This window comes from Lissotriton helveticus, chromosome 8 (assembly GCF_964261635.1).
Source record: "Lissotriton helveticus chromosome 8, aLisHel1.1, whole genome shotgun sequence".
NCBI classification, from domain to species: domain Eukaryota; kingdom Metazoa; phylum Chordata; class Amphibia; order Caudata; family Salamandridae; genus Lissotriton; species Lissotriton helveticus.
The window spans coordinates 607,746,470-607,769,273 of NC_136069.1; the positions used below are offsets into that span (position 1 = coordinate 607,746,470).

The 22,804-nt window shown below is 45.2% G+C and overlaps 1 protein-coding gene across 1 annotated transcript in view; it reads left to right on the plus strand.

The window, feature by feature from the left end:
- Positions 1–22,804, plus strand: part of UCHL3 (ubiquitin C-terminal hydrolase L3) — a 364,417-nt gene that overhangs the window by 86,357 nt on the left and 255,256 nt on the right. Inside the window, exon 3 of the mRNA XM_078657433.1 lies at positions 4,447–4,532. Coding sequence (XP_078513559.1) covers positions 4,447–4,532 — 86 coding nt within the window. The remainder of the gene's footprint in view (positions 1–4,446; positions 4,533–22,804) is intronic.

Genomic DNA, 22,804 nt, shown 5'->3' on the forward strand with positions numbered 1-22,804 from the left:
CTTGACGGCGGAGGCTTCTGCCTGATGCTAGATCTAAACCCCCTTGGTAGCTTGGCACAAGCATTCCACACAATGAAGAGGGGGAGGGGGGATAACTCCTACTTCGATCTTCTCTACAAATAACTGAACACACAAATAGAAGTAGGAGTGAAAAAAAGGAATTGCTTAAAGAGTTATGTAAGGCAAAGTCAACATGTTTGAAAAACTGCATTCACCCACACAAATGAGGCATGCTTAATCATTGGGCTGCTGAACACACTCCTGTGCAAACCAACGCATGAGGAGGAGCAATAGGGTGGGGGAGACAAAATAAACACTTGTCTTGAATTAAGCCGGGGAAGACACAAAAAGCCGGATGAAACATGTTGACTTATCTGCAGAGTGGAGGGGCGAACGGTGCATAATTGACCGTGTTCACCACCGTCCTCTAGGTTGTTAGACCTTCTTAACCCTGACCAGGGAGTCAAGGAATAAGATAGGTATTGGGATATCCCTGAGCTAGTTTTAACATAATTTTCTACACTTACTATTCTCTTGATCCCTACTATTCTTTGTGTTAGTTTTGTCTCACCCACCCTATTGCTCCACCCGATGCGTTGCTTCCTTACTCCTAGGGGAGGTGATGCGTCGGTTCCTTACTGCCAGGAGAGGTGATGCGGTGGGTACTTACTGTTAGGTAGGGGAGGTGATGCACCAGTTCCTTACTGGAAATGGGGGGGGTGATGCATCGATCTCCGGACACTGCGGCCTCGGTTCCTTACTGCGGGCTGAAGTCGATGCAGAGATGGCCTATTGGGAAGATGCATTGAAAATGTAGATGTGCTGCGTCGCTGTTGAGATGCAGACACTAGATGATCGATTTCACAGCCGCGAAGCAGTCAGTGAGTACATTCTCAAGCGGCAAAGCAGGGACAGTTTTGGATTTGGAGCATGTGCCACAGATGTCTGTGACACAGCTCGGGATTCGGGCTGAAGTGATTTTTCAGCTGCAAAGCAGGTGCTGCATTGATTCTTCAGCTGTGTGGGTGTGGAGAGTCTATGCGTGTGTTTTCTCACCATCTTGAACTTCCAAGGGCCCAGGAACTGGATTTGGCACCACTTGGCAAGTCAGGGCTCTCGGCAGAAGAGCCCTGGCACTGAGACTTCTTAACAAGAGGCAAGCACACACACGCCCTAGGAGAACATTGGAAGCAGGATTCAGAAAGCAAAGTCCAATTCTTTCACTCCCAGGACAGAAGCGGCAGGCCAGCACAACAAAGCAACAGGCAGAGTGGCAGTCCCCTCATACAGAATCCAGCTCTTCTCCCTGGCAGAATGTTCTTAGCCCAGAAGTGTTTTGCTTTTGGGACTGTCAGAGGTCCAATACTTGTACACTTTTTGTCTTTCAAGTAGACAAACTTCAAAGGAAAATCTTTTTTTGTGTGCAAGACCCTGCCCTTTCCTGACCTAGGGCTCCAGACACACTACCGAGGGGTGAAGACAGCTTTGTGTGAGGACAGGCATAGTCCTATTCAAGTGTCTGTGACAACTGCTCTGACCATTTTAGCTCCGGACGGCTCATCAGGATATGCAAGGCACTCCTTGGCTCCCTTTGTGTGACTGTCTAAAGTGAATGCACAAGAGCACAACTGTCAGCCCACCCAGACATTTATTCTACAGCCAGGCCGAGGCACAGTTTGGTTGAGCAAGAAAATGGCAACTTTCTAAAAGCTACATTTTCAAACAAACAATTTAAAAACCAATTTCACCAAAAAATGTATTTTTAAATTGTGAGTTCAGAGTCCCCAAACTCCAAATCTCGATCTGCTCCCAATAGGAAATTACAGTTAAAAGATATTTCAAGGCAATCCCTGTGTTATCCTATACAATAGGGAAAAATAAAATTAGCAGTATTTCACTATTAGGACACGTAAAACACCACAGTACATATCCTACCTTTTAAATAAATAAACTGCACCCTGCCCATGGGGCTCCATTGGGCCTATCTTAACAGTGTCTTTCATGTAGCAAAATGGAAGGTTTGGGCCTGGGAAGTGGGTGCACTAGCCAGGTCGAAATGGCAGTTTAAAACTACACACACAGACACTGCAGTGGCAGGTCTGAGACATGTTTGCAGGGCTGCTCATGAGCGTGGCACAATCAGTGCTGCAGGCTCACTAGTAGCATTTTATTTACAGGCCCTGGGCACACCTGGTGCACTCTACTAGGGGATTACTAGTAAATCAGATATGCCAATCATGGATAAACCAATCACCAATACCATTTACACAGGGACCACTTGCACTTTAGCATTGGTCAGCAGTGGTAAAGTGCGTAGAGTCCTCATACCAGCAAAAGCATGTCAGAAATAATAGGAGGAAGAAGGCAAAACGTTTGGGGATAACCCTGCAAAAAGGTCCTACCCATGGGTGATACTTACTAGCAGAGGTAGGTAGAAGTTCCTGCTATTGGAGCTGTCTCTGCAATAGGGTGTTGACATCACTGTCTCTTCTGTAGTTGTCTGTACCTGTCTCAGAAGCTACTACTGATTTGCTTATCAAGGCCCATTGTGTTTATTTATTTATTTATAAAGTTTTATATAGCGCAAACTTGATCCCGAAGGATATCAGAGCGCTTTACAATTTGAGGAAAAGGTAACACATCAGAACATTAGTCTAACATGGGGAATCTAATGGGCATTGTACATTTTCTCATCACAGGTCCAAGCTTGCCTTTTGGTATCCACTCTGTCACCAGCAGCAAAATATATAATACAATTTAACCTCAACACTTAGTGTTTGAAACAACCGAATATTTGAATTGAGGACTGGAAATGTTCCCTGGCGAAACATCAGGTGTTATATTGTCAGCATTCGTTTTTATTAGCACTCCAGACTTTACATTTACCCACATAAGGCTGATTTTGAAAGAGTTTTGCGGTCACAAAGGCTGGCATTTTCAAAAAGGAAACAAAAAGTATAGAGGTGGGAAAAGGAAAAAACATTAATGAAAGGAAAAGTGGAGAAAGGTTGACAAAAGGAAGAAAACCCCAACAGTCAACCTCAGCCAACTGGAAATACGTTTTGTATTTTTTTATGGGAAAGCATTCAGAAGCCATTTTTTGTTTGGAGAATTTCTTTAAAACTCTATTTTATCATTAACTATGACTAAAGGTTCCTTAAGCACAAACTCCCCTAAAAACTCATGGAATGGTGGGGTCCCTCTTTGCTCATCAGCGCTTTACAGGGATGGTCAAAGAGGGAGGTATCTGGAAAATCCTTTGTCTGGCATTGATAAGCAGTGTGACAAGCTGACACCTGAGGGTACCACGAGGAGCTTGCACCAGGGAAGTGCGAGGACCTGTCCTCATCCTACACTTCCCATCGCTCTGTTTATATCTCTTTATCGGGCTCGTGGAGACCAGCCCATGACAGTGTTTTGTTTTGTTTATATTTTGTTTATTATCCCATTTCTTCTTTAGGCAACAATATGCCTCCACTAATTAAAATGGACATCTATCATCAAGCTAAGGAGGCCACCAAACTATCAAGGGTGGCAACAATATGCCAGGAATACAATTATGTCAGGTGTGCACACAATATGCCTTCTGTGGCCACCATTATGTTACATGTGGTCAAACTCATACCCACGCAAGCAGACATGCATGCACAGACATTCTTTCTCATAGACCATTACAAGCATATCCTGTATGATGAAGCACACGTGGAAGGAAGACTGTGTTCTGATGTGGAGCATGCATTGGCGCAGTGTTCTGGTTAGGCCATCAGACAAAAAATGCAGCCTATTTTTTATGAGAAATCAATTTTGCAACCTTATTGGGCTAAGTGAATGGGCCAATATTTCTTAAAATTTGTATTTTTCTTTTGCTGTGGAATAGTGACATGTCTTAGAAAAAAACAGAAATATATCATTGTAGCAATGGGAATTCGGTTGCATTCTTTGCAGAAACCAGAAGGAAGCAGTCCAGTGGAATAATAGGATATTACGGGGTCATCTGGAGTGATTTAGGGGTCCTCAGGGAGAGAGAGCATTAATTCCCACTGCAAATACCTTGAGGAAAGATGATCACTGTGACTATATGGATACCACTTTGTTTGATTTTACTGTGTATTTATTGTTTCTCAAAGAGCTCCGAAGCGGCCATAAGGCATCTTTTTCTCTTTATGTACAACCAATAAACAACCGTCCCAGTCCTTTGTGTTTTCATTACCTTTTAATTTAGTGCAAAATTACATTTAGAAACACATAATAATTACATTTTTTCACCTGGCTATAAAGTGAAAAAGCTGACAGGGATAAACCTTTTAATTTGATGTTAGAACTCATGCCCTTTTCAAAATAACTTATTTTATGTGTTATGTTGCCTGCGACCTGCCTCTGTAGTATTCATGCACCAAACAAGTAATCTGAAGTCTTTTTTTTACTTTCTTTGATATATCTAAATAGGACCGGACTCTGCCATGAAAAGGTTCCTCAATCTGTCATCCAAAATGACTCCTGATGCAAGAGCAAAGTTCCTAGAGAAAGACGAAGTAAGTAAATTAAACGATGTGCAATTTGTCCTCACCTACATATGTAACCAACTTAGAACTGTATATTTTGGCGAAGTCCGTTTTTTGGGGCAGGAATGGGGAAAAACGCACCTAACGCTAACAACACCCCTTTTTGGCCACCATCTATCTGTAGGTAATACCAGTAAGAAGCATGTGAAAAGGAAATAACCCCAGTGTCTGCTCCGCGACATAGTTAGATGCCTAGTTTCAATCTTGTTTGGTCGTTGAGACTTGTCTGCCTCCCAGCCAGTTACAGAGACCACAATGATCCTCGCGAATCAGAACAAGCACAAGCTGGTCGGTGGCGGCCGGGACAGGTAAAAGCCGTGAAGTGGGAGGGCGGGGTGGAGGGGAGGAGTCAGCGATGCAGTGAGCGCAAGGTATGGTGGTATTTCTTTTTTTATTTAATTTTATCTATCCCGTCGTCTGACTCCCACCCTGCCCTACCGCTCTTACCAGTGCCGGCCGCCACGGATGCAGTGACAGTATGGGGATGAAGCCCCCCGGGGGAAGGGTTACAGCGAAGACTCCTGGTGCAGGCCCACAAATCTCACTGGATCTTCAACTTAACTGCAGCAAAGGGGCAGGCAATCACCACCTCACTGCTGGGCATTGCCAGTGCCCTACTAGAAATATTGCACTGCTTGAACTTTTTTTAACGTTGGGTGAGGATCCCTCTCCAGACTATTACTATCCCCCGTTTATTACTATCCCCCGTTAGAACTTTGCGGTCATGCAGGCTGTGTCAGGGGCTGTAATAATATTTTGTTCCTCTTGAAAGACCCTCTGATTCACAGTACGTACTGAGACAAGCAAAAGCAAAGAATACTAGTTCCATGAGAAACAATAAGGTCCGTGAACAGCTGGATATTATAGAGCCATATCCAGCTCGGAATAGTAAGAAGAGAGGATGAGGAAGCTTCCAGCAGAAGACAGTGACAACTGTAGAATAGGGCAACTGCCGCTACAATCCGTAGTAAAAGTACAGTAAGTCCACGCAAGGGTTCACGGCAGCAAGTGGTTAGCCAACACACCTTGCTCCGCTACACTCGCCGAATGAGCACTCATTAACGGTAGCGCGTGGCAGGAACACACTGCGCTCCGCTCTTAGGGATAGGAACTGGGGGAACACGGTAACATGTGGCAGCACCACAATGTTCCGCGATTAGGGTAATGCCACTTGCGACACACTGCAGAACGCGTGGCCAGCCGACACAGGGCGTTCTGCTAAACGAAAGCGCAGCCGTGCTGCAATAATGACCTCGGAGCCCCGAGGACTGGTACAGGAGAAAGACGGTAACGTGTGGTCGGAGTGACACACTACGTTCCGTTTAAAGACGATGAAGCGCTGCAGACTGCCACTCACCCTACCACGGAGCGAGGGCTCAGGAAAGCCTCTGGACCACGGAAGCAGGAAACAGCCATGACGAAAGGAGAGAACCGATCCTCCGGACCTCCAGCAAGGAAACAGAAACCAACAGAATTACGCGCATTCGCCCATGCGCGTGGAGTTGTTTAGTACCTTCCTGAATGCGGAGGATCATGGGTACTGTAGTCATGTGGCAAAGGATCATGGGAACTGTAGTTTACTGGCTGGGTAGGCGCAAGGGGAGCCCGAACCCTGACAATGTCCCCCATTCTGAATTTTTATCTGCTGTGTACTAACTTTTTTAGGTAGCACTTAGGATAATTGTCGGTAAGTCCACACACTAGCACTTTACCTTGTGTTTGTTTGGCTTAATTCGTTCAATTACCAAAGAGACCTCATGATTTAGCAAGTCATTGCTCTTTTTAACTGGCCCTATACTGTTAATACCCACCCCCATTTTCCATTCTTATCTGTGACACACCAGCTCTGGGTGGATCCTTGTGTTTAGCGTCTGTTATTGCATTTCTTACATTGTTTCTTCTATCATGTAAAGGTTTTAATTAGCTACATCATGATTAATGAAAATGAAACATAACTTCAAGAGAATCGTTTTTCTGACTTAATTGAGCACTTTACTTGGGTGTAAGTTATCTAATTTAAGCGATCAATACCTACTCGGCAGTCTTTATGTGATTGTATAAATACATTCTTTGATTCTCACCAAACATCTCATACAGTCCAACAACCTGTCACTGTCTTTTAGTCTTGAAATGGGCTCTGTTACCTCATCGCTACCAAAATGTGGATTCCTGATTTTTCACCTAGACGTTGGGTACCTCAGGACCCACCTCTCAATCTGCAGCACAAAAACTGTGGAAGGGACAGAATGCATCTTATGGTTTCAGATCCCGAAGTTTGTCTCAGGTTGGGAGAGGCACTGTGTAGCCTTCTACATTTCCATGGGCTAACCAAATGAAGTCATCAACAGTGTCATTGAAGAGGGTGCAACTCCTGGCCTTACTCCACATTGTCACTGGTAGAACTGGAAACTCACATATTTACTCTTCTCTCCAAACGCCTGACTGACTCCTCACTGACTGAATGTCAAAGCATTCTTCTGAACCTCAGCACGAGTCCCAACATTCCACTGATATCTCAGGAGCCTTCAGCTGTGGCTGGTTCTGGAACATTCTGCATCACAGAAATAAACACGTGCCTTACAGATAAACAACTCAATCCTAATATATGCACTCTAAGTAAATAAACCAACCGGCACTTTGAACCCTGCTGAAAGTATGTGACATGCACAGCAAACTGTCTCCAGTGCACTATCATCATTCTTTGCTAAACAATGATACCCAAGAAAACATCTGCGTCATAAACCTCGTGAGGGTTATACAAGGCTTCTTGTGCTCAAATAAGCAGACCAGACTTAGCAGAATATAAACAAGCATTTGCAATGCAATAGGTCTCGCATTTACAAGAGTTTAAGTTATTGGCATTTACAATGGCAATAGCTCAAACTCTTGTAAATGCGAGACTTACTTCACTTCAAAGAACTGGCCGCCATTGTCTGGGCTGCTTGAAAGTGAAAGCACGCATGGCGAGGAAAGCACGTCGTGCCTGCAGTAGGAGAAACCCATTAAAGAAAATAGTGCTTCCAGACTAAATAAGGCATACCGTTTTGCATCAGAAGTAAAAGGTCCAATCGTTATGGGAGGTAACAAATGCAGACAAGGCGGTACCAAGGAGTGACTAACAAGCCTAATAACCACACGTAAGCCAACATTTACAAAGGAAAAAGACAAAAGCCAATGACAAAAAATAGCGGAGAGTGGGTGGGTCTTCAAAGCCATACTCCACTAGTACATGCGCTGCCCAGGCGCGACCTACAAATTATGAGCAGGTTGTCACGTGGACTCTATGGCATTGACTTTTGACCCTACAGCCCTAAAACTATTTCCGTTTGAAAATGTACTACAAAAAGAGCTAACAAAGTAAGTAAGGTCTGGAACTTTTTTTATGCAGGCTTTGCATATAACCAGATTTGCTATGTTGTATGGTTTACTTGTAAGTTTTACACGTGTGGAAACATTCATGCCTTTTTTAAAAAAAAAAAATTTTTATTGAACAAGCCGTAGGAAAAACATTGGTACATTAAATACTTCATAATTAGACAAAGATTTCCAGACAATATACAAGAGACAACACTAGACAAAAGAATACCACCAAAAATGTACACAAACTGCAATAGCGTACGATTAAGCGTTTTGCCTTTCTTAAAGTGCTAGTACAAAGACGTGCTCAGTTGAGAAATATAAAAACTACTGGTAAAAATAAACATCAAGATTACAATACGGTTTATAAAGTGCTAGTGCTATGAGGTATGAGAGCCGCTGATTTAAAACAGCAAGAGTATTATTGCGATTTTTTAAGTGCTAGTGCAGTAACGTGCAAAGTTGGCATATATAAAGTGACTAGTGCAGAAACCGCCGATATATAACAGCAAAGATATTATTACATTTCTTTAAAGTGCAAATGCAGAATCGCGCCAAATTGACTAATATATACGATAAAGTGCACAAACAGCTGATATGGTATAACAGAGCAAATATATACTTGCAGTTCTTTAAAATGCAAAAGCAATACCATCTAAAAATTGACTTAAATAAAACAATCAACTTCCTTTTATCGATTCAAGCATCTCAAAATATTTCCAATTCCTTTCAAATCTTGCAATCGCACCCACTCTACCTGCATAAGCTCTCTCAAAATTACATGTTCTTCTCATTTTATTAATCCATTTTAATTGACATGGGATTGCCGTAGATTTCCAATTTTGTAGGATCAAAGACCATGCTACAGCCGTAGAGATAAAAATAAACACTTCTTCTGATTTGTTGAACCTATTCCTTTCTTTGCAGATACCAAAAAGGGCCACCTCTGCCTCTGGTAGTAGAATTTTCCCAATTGCCATCTCCAAGTCTGCAAAAATCCCCTTCCAGAAGGATTCTAACTTTGGACAAGAGAAGAAGATATGATACCAGCCACCCTGGCCCCTAGTTTTACATCTGAAACATTTATTCTCACATTCAGGGAATATTCTCTGCAAGGCCTCAGGGGTATAGTATAACAGCCAGCGAGAAAAGAAGGACATTCGTTTATAATTAGCTGCTCGGAGTGCTTTGTTTCCTAAATGACATATAACTTCCCAGTCTTTATCTGAAAAAACACACTGTGACGTGAGGCTTATTTTTTCTAAGTGACTAGCAATCATAGGAGATGATCCAGAAGGGAATAGCTTTTTATACCAAAATCCAATACCTGTATGTTTCTCCCCGTATAGAGCTGTTAACAAAACATTGGGTGTTGTGTCTAACCCTCCTATTTCTTTTCCTATAAAATTAATCAGTTGTAAATATTCAAAAAACCTAAGCCGTCTCGGATGTGCTCTATCTGTTAGCGTTTGCCAGCCAATTACCGTATTTTGGATAAGTAGGTGCCTTATTTCACAAACTCCAGCAGATTCCCATTCTAACAGGTGACTCAAAGATATCTTAAGACCCATCTTAGCACATTCTACCAATTTCAAATAAATAGATCCATCTGAGCCGTATTTTTTAAATAAAAGCCGTAATCTTGATGAATACGCTATCAGTGTCTTATATCTTGTTTTCTTAGGAAGCTTTGCAGTTTTTAAAAAGAAAAAAATTTGAGAGCCTGATTCCTCAAGCATTTTATCTAAAAAAAATTGTCTCTTGTCTGTCTAGTCCTTAATAATCCTGCCACTATGTCAAAAAAAGCTGCTTCATAATATGTTTTAAAATGGGGAAGAGTGAGCCCACCTTGGTTTACAGAGAGTTGTACCACCGAAAGCTTAGCTCTTGAGGCCTTTTTATTCCAAATAAATCTTCTCATCATGGATTCAAGTTCATTAAAAAAGGCCATATTGACTTTAATTGGAATATTACTAAACAAGAATAAAAGCAAAGGCAGTACGTTCATCTTTATCAAAGCTACTCTGCCAATCAAGGACAAGGGCAGCAGGTCCCATTGTTCAAGCAAGCTCTTGATTTTGTTCTTCATTTTTAAATAATTCAATCGAAAAAGTTCTTGATACTCCCTGGTCACATAGATCCCTAGGTATCTTATTGAATCCCGTTTTTCTGCTCGAGACTGAAGTTCTAACGGAAGAAAATCTAAATTTGAATTTAAAACAAGAACTTCCGTTTTTTTCTCATTGATCTTATAGCCCCCAATCTTTTCATATTCCTTAAGATCTTTCATAAGATGTAAAATATTTTCTTTATCGGGAGCCATATATAAGATAATATCGTCCGCGAACAATTTTTTTTTTTTTTTTTAAGACCTTTATTTGCATCATTAGGATAAACATGTACGGGCCTACAACCATTCCGGCCGGCCACAAATCAAAGACAAGCAAGATGCAAAAGAGACAACACAAGGCCAGGTGGCAGGCAAGCAAACATAATCGAACAATACTCGAAATGGGAGAAGCAGCAATGACGGCCCAACATCAGGATCAATGAGGTCAATTTTATAATGAGGGGACAAGGCTCATGACTGACTTATAAATACGGTAAAACCCCGAAGCAGGATTAGACCCATGCCAGAACAAGGAGAAAGGGGGGGTGGGGGGTGGGGGGGGGAGGAGGATGTAAGGGCATGATACGACCATAGCACATACAGACGCAAAATGTTGTGGAGAGGCTTACAAGTGCTACCAAGCCCACGTCTCACAATACGAGCCTGGGAAAAAGGGGGAAGGGGGGAGGGGAAGAAGGGAAGGGGGGGAAAAAATAGGAAGGAAAATAGGGGGAGGAAACCAACAAAGGGACAGAAAAGGGAGAGGTAAGGAAGGGAGAAGAACAAAATAAAGAAAATAAAAGTAAAACACAATCGTGCGAGACGGGCGCCACCCCGGGCCAAGCGACCCGTGGCTAATAATACAGAAGAAAGTGGTAGCAGGCGAAAAGAAGGGTGTGGCAATCGCAACGAAGCATCGAAACAGCGAAAAGCGGCAAAGCAATAGACCCAACCCACCCAAGCCTGAGAAGCGAGGACAGAAGCGGCACCACTATAAAGGGATAGAAAAGGGCCATAGAACCAAAAGAAAACATCCGAAAGACCCCACCCACCCGTCCCACCCCGCACCCCTGCAGAAGGCTACGGCCTACCCTCCAAACAGCGTGCCTGTCGCCCTAATCCGAAACCCGAAATATAGTGAAAGAAAAGTAAAGAAAAAAGACAAAAAGAGAAGGGGATAACATCCAAAACAAAAAATAAAGTATGAAGGAGGAGCCAAAGGATATGAACAAACACATTCGGCCACGACCCTCCCCGGCCAACAAATGAATAAATGTCAAATCAGTACTACACCTTCACGTACAGCAAGAACCACAGGGAGGGGGAGGAGGGAGATATCGTAACGTTTCCCCACGTCGGGAATACAGACATCAAAGCAACGGGCCGGTGGACCAGCAAACTATCATGTCGTACAACTCACCCCCATCCCTTCCTGATCACGAAACCAACCCAATCAAGGATAATGTGAGGCGGACCACCCAGCAAAAAATAATCATTACGTAGTCCAGAGTCACGATAATGATAGAAATCAGATAGAGTTTTCGTACGGAGGGAATACAGAAAGTCAATTAAGCAAATCAATTGTAGCAATAACGACAAGGCAAGCAAAGGCAAGCCAGTGTCCAAGTGCGCAGTTCGACAGTACAAAGGTATCCCTCCAGAACAAAAGTTCGAGTCCAACAAAGCGGGAGCAAACAGCGGCCCACCATGAGTCCGAGGCACCCGAGAAGAAGCAGATCTCCGCGGCGTGTGGAAGTCCTCGGAGTCCAGGCGATGAGGAAGCAGAGGGTCAAAAGTCACCGGCCCATCCAGCGGCCGAAGAACAACAACAGCAACTCCTGGCGCAGCCGAAGGGGGCGAAGCAATGGCGGCATCAGGACGATAGGGGTGCATGAAGGAGCGGCGGCCCAAAATGGCGGCGAGCCGCACGGGGTCAGCAGAGGCACCGGGGGCCAGGACAGCATACAATGACATCAAGGCGTCCAGGACATCTCCGGGCGTGGGCGCTCGAGTACACACCCAGGCCTCTGCACAATCCGGCCAGCAAGGAGCATCGGTGCAGAGCGGAGTATCCCCCACGTTGTCGGCAGCCATCTTGTGAGTTTCGCCGGCCCACACTCCACTGTGGGCCCCCAAACAGTTCCCAAATGTAGGACTTTACAGACCCACGGAGGCTCCCAACAACGGCCTCACCGGCACAGGATGGGAGAGCGGCCGATGGGGGGGGGGGGGGGGGGATCTTCTCCGAACAGCGGCAGGCCCCACAGGCGAGAGCCAGGCGCGGGGTCCAGGGCCGCCGGACAGAACAAAGGCGAAGGGACCCCTTCACACGGTCAGCCCCCAACACAGTTCGACCCCCTCCAGCCGCACGGCCCAGTCATCGGGCCGGCTCAGGATCTCCGGGGCACACGCACAACGGTTCCCACCAGTGGCTCACTGTCGCGGCCGGGGCCAGCAAACTTTTCTCCGCCGGTCGGGTCCCGCAGGAATCACGCCTCCGCCGGTCGGGTCCCGCAGGCGAGGTCCCGGTCTCGAGCGCCTGGAGGCCCCAAACGCACCGAGAGCACAGCAGCGGATCCACAGCACCCAGGGACCTCCGGATCAGACGGTGAGTAAGAGTGGGTGTTCAAAGTTCGAATTCTGTATGGAAGTAGCGTCGCAGTGCAGGATATATGACAGGATAGTCTAAGTTAGCCGGAGGGTCGACGGAGCCGAGCTAAAAGGCGGCCATCACGTCCGCGAGCTAGGCTCCTCCCGCGAACAATTTTAACTTTGACATTCCAGCGATTGGGGGGATTTTGCTACATTATTCCTTATTTTTATTACTAGAGGTTCGATAAAAAAGGTAAAAAGCAGGGGAGATAAGGGGCAACCCTGTCTAGTGCCGCAATTTATTTTTATCTTCCCTGCTTGCCTAGCATTGATTATCACCTGGGCTGATGCCCCTTCATAAATATTCTGTAGCATGTTAATAATTGGGGCAGGGAAATCAAAATAACCCAGGGAAGTAAATAACACTGACCAGTTGACTAAATCAAATGCTTTTTCTGCATCAATCATTAAGATGCATGCAGAGATTGAGTTAATATTAAAATAATCTAGCGCCTGTATCAAATATTCTGTGTTAGCTGCCATATATCGACCGGCTATGAACCCCGTCTGGTCTTGATGTATTACCTCCTGCGCTGCGAACGCAAATCTTTGAGCCCAGATTTTCATAAAAACCTTATAGTCCGAGTTCAATAGACTAATTGGTCTAAAGGAATTCACATCCTCCGGATTCTTATCTTTCTTAACGAAACGAATAATTGTGGACTCTTTGAACTCAGAAGGAACCTTACCGCCTTTTCTAATATAGTGAAATAAATTTTTCAAGGGATCTTCTAATTCCTTCAAGAACACCTTATAGAATTCGATCGGGAACCCATCCATACCTGAAGCTTTCGCTCCCGCTGTTTCTTTTATACTATTTTGAATTTCCAGGGAACTTATTTCGCCGCTTATTTGATTACGCCTAGAGTCGGAGATTTTGGGTATATCCAGATTATCAAAATATTCCCTGATCAGTATTTCTTCCACTTGAATATCTGTAGAGTAAATTCTCTCGTAATGATCAAGGAATATTTTCGCGATCCCCTCGCTCCGAGTATCTGTACCACCGAGGGGATCCTGAATTTTCAAAATAATAGAAGACTCTTGTTTTTTTCGAATTGAGTTAGCCAGAAGCTTCCCCATCAGTTGGCTATCTTCGTACAGCTTTTGCTGAAAGGCCTTTGAGCTGTTTATCTCTTCCAGGGTAAAGAAGTCCCTGAGCGATGCTTTGGCTTGTTCCCATTTATTAGGCATATGATGCAGTTTTAATGCATACTCTTTCTCAGCAGTACACTGGAGGGCAGATATTTTCCCCTTTCGGACATTTGCCTTGTTACTGGAAAATGCTATAATCTGCCCCCGGGCTGCTGCTTTAAATGCACCCCATACCGCAAAAGGCTCTGCTGAATCCTTATTTACTACAAAAAAATCTTTTATCCACTCTTTGAAACCCTCTACCCATAATGTATTCTGTAAAAGGGTGCGATCCAGCTGCCACCTAGAACGTACCCCCTCTATACCCTCCAGAATCAATTCAATTTCAACCCTCCCATGATCTGAAAAAGGATTACAACCTATCAATGCGCAGGAGATTTGAAGAGATCTGGAGGATAAAAAAAAATCTATTCTGGAGGCTGTATGAAATCTATTAGAATAACATGTGTAGGACTCAGTATTGGGATTCAGGGAGCGCCAAGTGTCCCGCAGTTGGTATTCTGACATAAAGGCCTCCAGCACCCCTTTCGTCTTTGGTTTTAGTTGTTTCTTGTTCTTGTTAGAGGTATCCCTCTTTAAATCCTGAATGTAATTAAAATCACCTCCTATTATAATTTGTCCCAGAGTACCCCTCAATATTTCACTAATTTCAGTCAGGGCCGAGGTGTCATCAAAAATTGGGCCATAGTAATTTACGATGTTGAATGTCTTTCCCAGCAATTTTACTACAACCCAAAGCCATCTACCTTTAGAGTCTCTTTGCAACTGCACAATTTCCCAAGGTAGATTTCTTGAGAAATAGATAGCGACACCCCTCTGTGCAACCCCAGCTGAGGAAAAAAACCCGTGGGAGAAATATCTTGGCAGGAACAACTTTGGAGAATTTGTTTTCAGGTGTGTCTCCTGGAGGAAGACCACCTGGGGCTTACGGGCTATAGCCCATTTCAAAAGGGCACCGTACTTCTGTTTATTGAGCAGCCCATTCGCATTAATGGACAGGATATTGCATGGATCTCATCTATAAAATTAAAAAATCTTAAACATATTCTGTACCAACTAATTTCAAGAATAGCAAACCTACTGTGCTTGTGTTTTTTTACTGCGTTTACCCCCCCGCCCTGAACCCCCCCAGGAACGTGGGAGTCCCCTCCCCGTCCACGCAGCCCACATTCCTTCCTCCATTTGCTTCTTCGGGTGTCTTCTTGTTACACCCTGATGTGACCCGTTAACCCAGGCACCCGCCTTTGATTATTCCCCTTTTTTTTTTTTTTTTTTTTTGCTAGCAAAAAAAACTCAAATTCCTTATATTTAATCACCTTTAAGCTTTTAAGCCTAAGCCTTTGTGGATATCTCATTGAGAAGAGTCTGAGCCTCCTCTATATCGGTAAACAGAAAGAATTTTCCCTTTACAAGAACCTTCAGCGTTGATTGCTGCGCAATCGAAGCCTGGGCACCATTGGCTTTAAACAGCTGCAGCAATTTTACAAATTCTTTCCTTCTTTTGGCCGCAGCCGCTGTCATGTCCGAAAATATCCTGCATTTAGTAGTTTCAGAAATAGCGAACTGACGTTGTTGATAGGCTTTCGAGAGAATCCGCTCCTTAATCCTGAAATCCGCAAAATTCAATAAGATAGTTCTTGGAAATGGGGAATTCGCGAAACGCTGAGCCGGTACTCTGTGGGCCCTTGTTATCGTTAAGTCCCCCTCGAAGTCTGGTAGAACTACTTTCTGGATGAAGGAGTTGACCCATTGTACTGTGTCGGAGCCTTCTGTTCCTTCCGGAACCCCCACAATCCTCATGTTTGATCTACGAGAATGGTTCTCCAACTCCTCGAGTTTATTTTCCATAGAGATCTTCTTCTTTATAGCCTCTTTAGTTGCTCCTGAGACCATATTCATTTGGTCTTCCAAGCTTTTTATCCTCGACTTGGCTTCCTGAACCCTAACAGGGAGTGCCAATGTTAATTCCTCCAACTTATCTATTCTGGCGTGGATGGCAGCTAGCTCTGTTCGCTGATTATTTTTAATTTTGCGTATCTCGTCCAGGATTAAATTGAGCATCTCACGAATGTCTAGCTGGAATTTCGCTTCAGATCTCCCTTCAGAGTCCAGTATACTTGAGTCGAGCCCTGTTGCTCCTTCATTCTCGGGAGTTATAGCTTGCATAATTTCCCCATCACTTGTTTCCTCATTTGCTGTTGGAAGCTGGATTTGAGGTGCAGATACTGTCTTGTCGGGGCCTTTAAAAAAGGCACTAGGAGCTGGTGTATCCACAGTGATAGAAACCAAAGGAGGCTGTGAAGAAAGAGGGAGGATCGATTTTGGGGTTGTTCTTTTCGCGAAAAGTGGAAAGTCTTTCACTTCCTTCCCTCCAGTACCAGTACCACTCTTTCCCCTCTCTTCTTCTGTCTGAGCTGCTGGCAAGGCCAAAATTGGGGGAGGATTAGGAGTTTGAGAATGAACTTCCACCTCTAATTGAGGAGATGAGTCTACAGTATTAATATCGACCATGTTGCCCTCCTCTGTTACTGCTTTTCGCTGTTCTTCGTGCTGCTGGGGGGTGGAGGAGAGGGGCAGTTCATCATCTGAAGATTCCGGTGTTGTATCTTCAGCTGCAGGGCTTTCCTCTCTGTTGCCATCCTTATTTTTATCCTTGGCAGCCTTGCGTGCCGCCTTTCTAGCCAAAGCGAGACGAGTTTTAGCCTTCTGTCGGGCAGCCGCTTCCACTTTGCTAAGTTTGACCGCATCTTCACCCTCCTTTAGTGGTTTGCCCATTCTTAGAAGCGCACCCCCTCCCTTTTTACTTTTTTTTTTTTTTTGCGAAGAACTTTTTGAAGACTTTAACTGTAGAAATCCGTTACGGGTTTTGTGTGACCACCAAGAGTTTTTCACTATTTACTTCTCGCAAATCCTTGCAGGGTCCAGATGCTGAGAGACCCCACAGTTACTTTACTATTGCACCAGACTCTTCATAAATCGCCTATCACCTGGCAACAAGCCGATTTTCACAATTTGACTCTATTAGGCGCTATGTTCAGCCTCCGGTATAATTTTTTTTCCCCTCTTCACTTTTGCCGAGCTAGCCCCAATCCTCGAGCTTTGTAGCCAACCCATCTGACCCAGTAGAGCTGTTTTGAAGTGTGCTCACCTCGGGCAGCCCGGGAACGTATCGATGCGAGAAGTCAACCCGGACCCGCGGGACAAAGCTTTAGACGGCTCCTCCGTTTTAATCTTCAGAGATTTTCAGCCGCGGTCGCTTCATTCACCAGCATTTCCTCGCTTCGCGGCTCCTAGCTCCGAGGCAATCTGCGGCAAACAGCTAGCATCCCGGTATCGCGAACGCCATTCCGGAGGCGGGGTCGTGGGTCACGAGTCACGGGAGACTACGCAGAGGCGTGGAACTCTGCAGCCTCTATCTCACCGGGATTCCTTGATGCTTGATGCTTACGACCTGGGTGCGGCGCCCTGGAAACATTCATGCCTAATGTGACAAGTTTAGCTATCTTATCCATCCAGAGCGTGGCTTTTAGCTTGTAGGAAGGAATTGCCAAAAGGCGAGTAAACAAGAATAGAAATAGAATATGTGCCTATTTACTGAATCTGTGATATCACAATGGAACATTTAATAACTACTCTAGTTGTCTGATAATAGAGGTGATCACATGTAAGGTGATGAAATGTAGAAGCTTCTGTGGAAAAGACCTTTTAATCACTGTAATTGATAGATTAAGCAGATAATCTCCACATGCATCTGGAATTGGTTGTAGCCAGTTTTCATCATCTTCCTTCAATGCAAAATATGTTTGGGAAACTATACTCGTAGCACCACCTTATTTTAGATATGCTCCAATCTGTTAAAATGTCTTTACATATCAATATTTGTATTTCTGAAAGTATATACTTTAGTTGACAATAGAACATTATGTTCAGCTTGTAAAGCTTGAAAATGGTATGAGGGAGCCAACGTGATCAAGGACATTATTCATTTTAGGAATTTTGACAAAGTCCTGCCATAAAGTCAAGCAAGTGCCTGGAATTTAGAATTCATCTGAACTGTTGAAATTTTTTTAGGCAGATCGTCTCTGGTGATTTTGCATCATGAACAATATTAGCCCTCTAGTGTTTATTATCTTCATTCTTATTTTTCCAAAAAATAAATGTAGGTTGAAGTAGTAGTTGTCACTTGCTGTGACAGGGTGCCTAGCCTGGGGGAAGTATCTTGTGATTCTGTGTTTTCTTTGACTCTGTATGGAACCTCTCCTCAAGCTTCTCATATGCTTATAATTGCTTGGTCTTCAACCATTCCTGAACATGCCCTGCTTTCAACACCTGCCACTGTGGTGAGTCTCCGTGCCAGGCCAACCCATCCACAACCTACGTTGATACTCTGACTCAGGTACATCTTATGTGTAGAACAAGAGCAGGGATAAGTTTCATGGTTGTAAGGCGTAGGTTGGTAAGAAGTGACAGGTTAATGTGGATTGAGTCTGAGACCTGCATTGGTAGTGCAGTGGATAGTTCAGTCGGGACCTGCTTTGATGGACATGAAAAGTGAAACTGGAGCTAAGCAACTTCAAAAGACACTAAGCACAAATTGATCTTCAAAAGGCTGAAAAACATAGGTACATTCTTTTCAGGATCCTCCATTATAAATGGGGAACAACATAATATGCTCTTACCATCCCTAGCATAATTTCTCATCATTTGCAATCAAAGGAGTTGCCTTACAATGAAGGATAGACTGGGTGAAGACGGATGTTCAGAACTGGGCACAGTATAGACAGGGTGTTGTAATATGACAGATGCATGTGTCAAAATAAAAAAGCTGCAGTCTTTGTACATGGATATTTTTCTCAGACTATAGAGCATTGCAAGCGATATTCTTTGTAGACATATTTCTAGATCCTTTTGAAGATTGATCACATCTGAATATTGAAAATCTAACCCTGCTAGATGTCTGGAAACTGTCAGTCAGGTGTGATAGAATATGCAAATTTTTCTTTTGATCACACATTCTATCAATTATCGGGTCTGATAGCAATCTAAAAGTTAGTGCAGGCTGTAGATCAGGTAAAATGTTAAAAATGCAAACAACACCGAACATACAGTGGTTGGACTGATTACAGTCCTAGGCGTAGGAGAGAGGAAATACAAGATCAGTCTTTTGGGCACAGTAAGGTACTGTAACGCCATACTACTGATAAGAGTGGCATTGTAATTGAAACAACAATTCTAATATGTAATACTGAATGTAAAGACTTTTGTAATGAGTCCGTTGTGTGCAACGACTGACTACAAAGCTATTGATCTCTACTGAGGTGAATAAATAAAGACAACTTGCAGTTACTCTGGCATATACTGCAGGGGTCACCAGGCACATTAGCAGTGAGAATGAGGAGGGTCCCTAGCAGCCAATCCTACAAGTAGTAGGTATGTAGCAGAAAGTTGACTTCACCAAGCTTCTTTGATTTATAAGTAGTCAAGACCTAGCTCATGGGAGGTGGTGTAGAGTGAGACAGCGTGTAGTGTAACACAGATATCACAGATGAGAATGTACGGACAGAGTGGTGGATACACAATACTTCAATATTATCTTAATGTAGGAATCTGGCACTTTTAATGGTATACCCAAAAGAGGTATACTGTGCAAAGAGTGAAGGTGTTCCCTTACTAGTGAATAGGGACTTTCTCTAGCAATCCCCAGGTGCTCTTCTACGGGGTAGTGTGGTCGAGCAGCCTTAGGCTGATCAGAGAGGAGTGTTAGACATCCGTTGCAAATACACGCGCACATACTCTCTCTCTCACTCTCTCTCTCACTCTCTCACTCTCTCACTCTCTCTCTCACTCTCTCTCTCTCTCTCTCTCTCTCTCTCTCACTCTCTCTCTCTCATACACATGACTTAGTAAGGAGATCCACACCAATTTCTTAAAATAACACTTATCTTTATATAACTTTAGGCTCCAAGATCATCAAAATCAGGTAAGTACTTTTTAAAATAGCAGGTTTGAAGAAAACACGGTTTTGATACTTTTTTGATGAACACATTTTATTCAGTTTACAGAAGGAATGCACCAGCCAATCAGCACCGTATGTCAAGAATCGAGGATTACATTCACAAGTTATCGTTACCCAATATACAGACATTAATAAAGCAAAAATGAGATGAAAACAGTCAAACCCCTCATGATTAGACCCCACCCCCCAGCCACTTCCCCCAAATCCTGCGGTATATCTTAGGGCAACCACATGCCATGTACATAACTTTCTCCTGTGCTGTGCACCAATCCACCCCATTCCACCAACGCCCCACACTTGGGGTTACAGGGCATTTCCAGGAGGCCGCAATGTCTCTTTTAGCTACCACCATAGCGGTAGTGAAGAACAGTTTTTTGTTGCGTGATCCATCCAGCCCATCAGTGAACCTCAGAGAGTTCTTCTTCGATGCCCTCCCAAAATCCCACCAGGTGGGGGCAGGCCCAAACCATGTGAAGGAAGTCAGCGGGGTCATGGCCACACCTGGTGCAGGCTGAGGACGGTCTAAGCCCCGTGCGATGAAGGCGTACAGGGGTGAGATATGCGGCATGTAGGTAATAGAGCTGCACCAAGTGCAGCCTAGCGGAGGCGGTGACCGTTCTAGGAGCCATAAGGGCTTCACGCCATTTTTCTTTTTCCAAGGGGCCCACCCAGTCCACCCATTGTGCCCGTAGTCGGTCCAAGGAAGTCGGGGTGTTAATCAGTGCACGGTAAATGCGGGAAATGCCACCTTTCCCCAGGTCCCCAAACATAATCTGGGCTTCAGGCGGGCTATGATCTGGCAACCGCATACCTGTTGTGAGGTGTGAGCGTAGCGCATGCCGTAGCTGGAGGTAGCGAAAGAATTGCAAGTGGTGCAGCGAGTACCTGGTTTGGAGATCTTCGAAGGAGCGCATATGATCCCCCACCCAAACGTCTCTCAGCTGCATGATACCTATGAGGTCCCAGGCTTCAAAGCCACATAGCCCGGTCACTTCTTTGAGCCAGGTCCTGTGCCACAGGGGTGTACAGTGGGTCAGTGTATGTGTCCAGTTGGTGTGCCGCAGTGCTGCCTGCCAGGCCAGTAACACCGAGCGCGTCACCTCCAGAAGACGGGAAGGAATCCAGGTCCCATATAGAAAGGATTGCATTCTGACGAGGCCCAGCTCCCCTAGTTCGAGCCTATAGGCCGCATCGGACCACCCCTGTTAAACCAGTCATGTATGGAAAGAAGTTGCGTGGCTAAATAATATAGATAAAGGTGAGTCATCCCCAAACCCCCGTCGAACGAGGGGATCCTGCAAGTACTGAGCGCCAGCCTGGACCTACCCTTTCCACATAAGAACTTGCTGGCTAAGCCGTCGAGTTCACGGAACCAGGCCCTGGGAAAGCACATGGGGGTGTTCTGAAGCATGTAAAGGAAGTGGGGAAGCACCATCATCTTAAAAAGGGCCACCCTCCCCATGGGGTTGAGGGGCAACGACTGCCACCGCTGGAGGTCCACCTTGTCCCGCTTCACCAGTGGAGTGACATTGAGGACCCAGCTGAGCTCAGGCAGCAAGGTCACCCAGATCCCCAGGTACTTGAATGATTCACGACGTAGCGTTATTTCGGATTGCCAGTCAAAGCAGTTCCGGGAGAAGTGAAGGGGAACCAGGACCGATTTGTTGGGATTCAAACTGAGGCCCAAGGCCTGTTAGAAGGATTGCAAAATACGAGTTCAATGGGGGCCAGACCGGGCAGGATCAGCCAAGTAAATGAGGACGTCATCTGCATAGAGGGCGATTTTATCCGGTTCAGCGCTGGGCCATTCCCGTCCCCACATCCGATCGCAAGACCGCATCAAGGACACCAAGGGCTCCATCACTAAGGCAAAAAGCAGGTGGGAAAGGGGACAGCTCTGCCTCGTCCCTCTACAAACCGAGAAGGGCTCCGACAGGACTCCGTTTACTAGAACACGAGCCCTCGGGAGGGCGTGTAGAACCTTGACCATGGCCCGAAAGCGGGGAGTAAGTTCCATCATGTCAAGAACATCTTGAAGAAAGCCCCAGTCCACAGAGTTGAAGGCCTTCTCAAAGTCTACCAGGAGAAGCGCAAGGTATGGGTTGAGGAGGTGGCGATGGGCCAAGGCGGAGTGCAGTCTGCGAAGACAGTGTTTGGTGCCGCGAGAGGGCATAAACCCACATTGATAGCGGTGGACCAATGTAGACAGGTGGGGTTTGAGTTGCTGGGCAAGGAGGGTGGCAAACAGTTTGACCTCAGTGTTGATGAGGGAGATAAGGCGGTATTCTGCACACTGTGGTGAGGGGTGCTGGGACTTCGGAAGGACCTCAATAGTGGCTATGTCAGTTTCGTGAGGGAAGGAGCCTTTCTCCACAGCCTTGTGAAACAATGCATCTATGTGGGGGATGAGAACATCCCGGTAGTGAGCATAGTATTCTTGAGGAAGGCCATCAGGGTCCGGTGTCTTGCCAGATGAAACAAGAGCAATTGCTTTTCCAATTTTCTCACGGGAAATAGGACGGTCCAGATCGGCCTGAACGGTGGCATCCACACATGGAAGGCGCCCACCCTCTGCGTCCATCAGGTCCACCAGGGACAAGGTTGGGGCTCGGGCCTCGTATAGCCTGCGGTAGTAGGCGGCAAAGGCCTGCACCATCTCCATTGGGGCACGGCACAGTGACCCATCTGGGTCCGATATTTCAGGAATTATACGGTTCGCCCTTGGGTACGTAGCCAGGCGGTGAAGGAGCGAGCCATTCTAGTCGCCCCATCCATACACCCTGGCCACGGAGGAGCGCCAAAGGAGTTTGGCCGCGTCCAGCGACAGCTGCTTGATCTCCAAACCGGAGCCGGGTCAGAAGTCTCATGTTGGAAGCATCTGGGGATCGGGCCGAGGCACGTTCCAGGCACGCAGGGTCTGCGCTTCCCGTGAGGTAATCTGTTTCAGTTGGG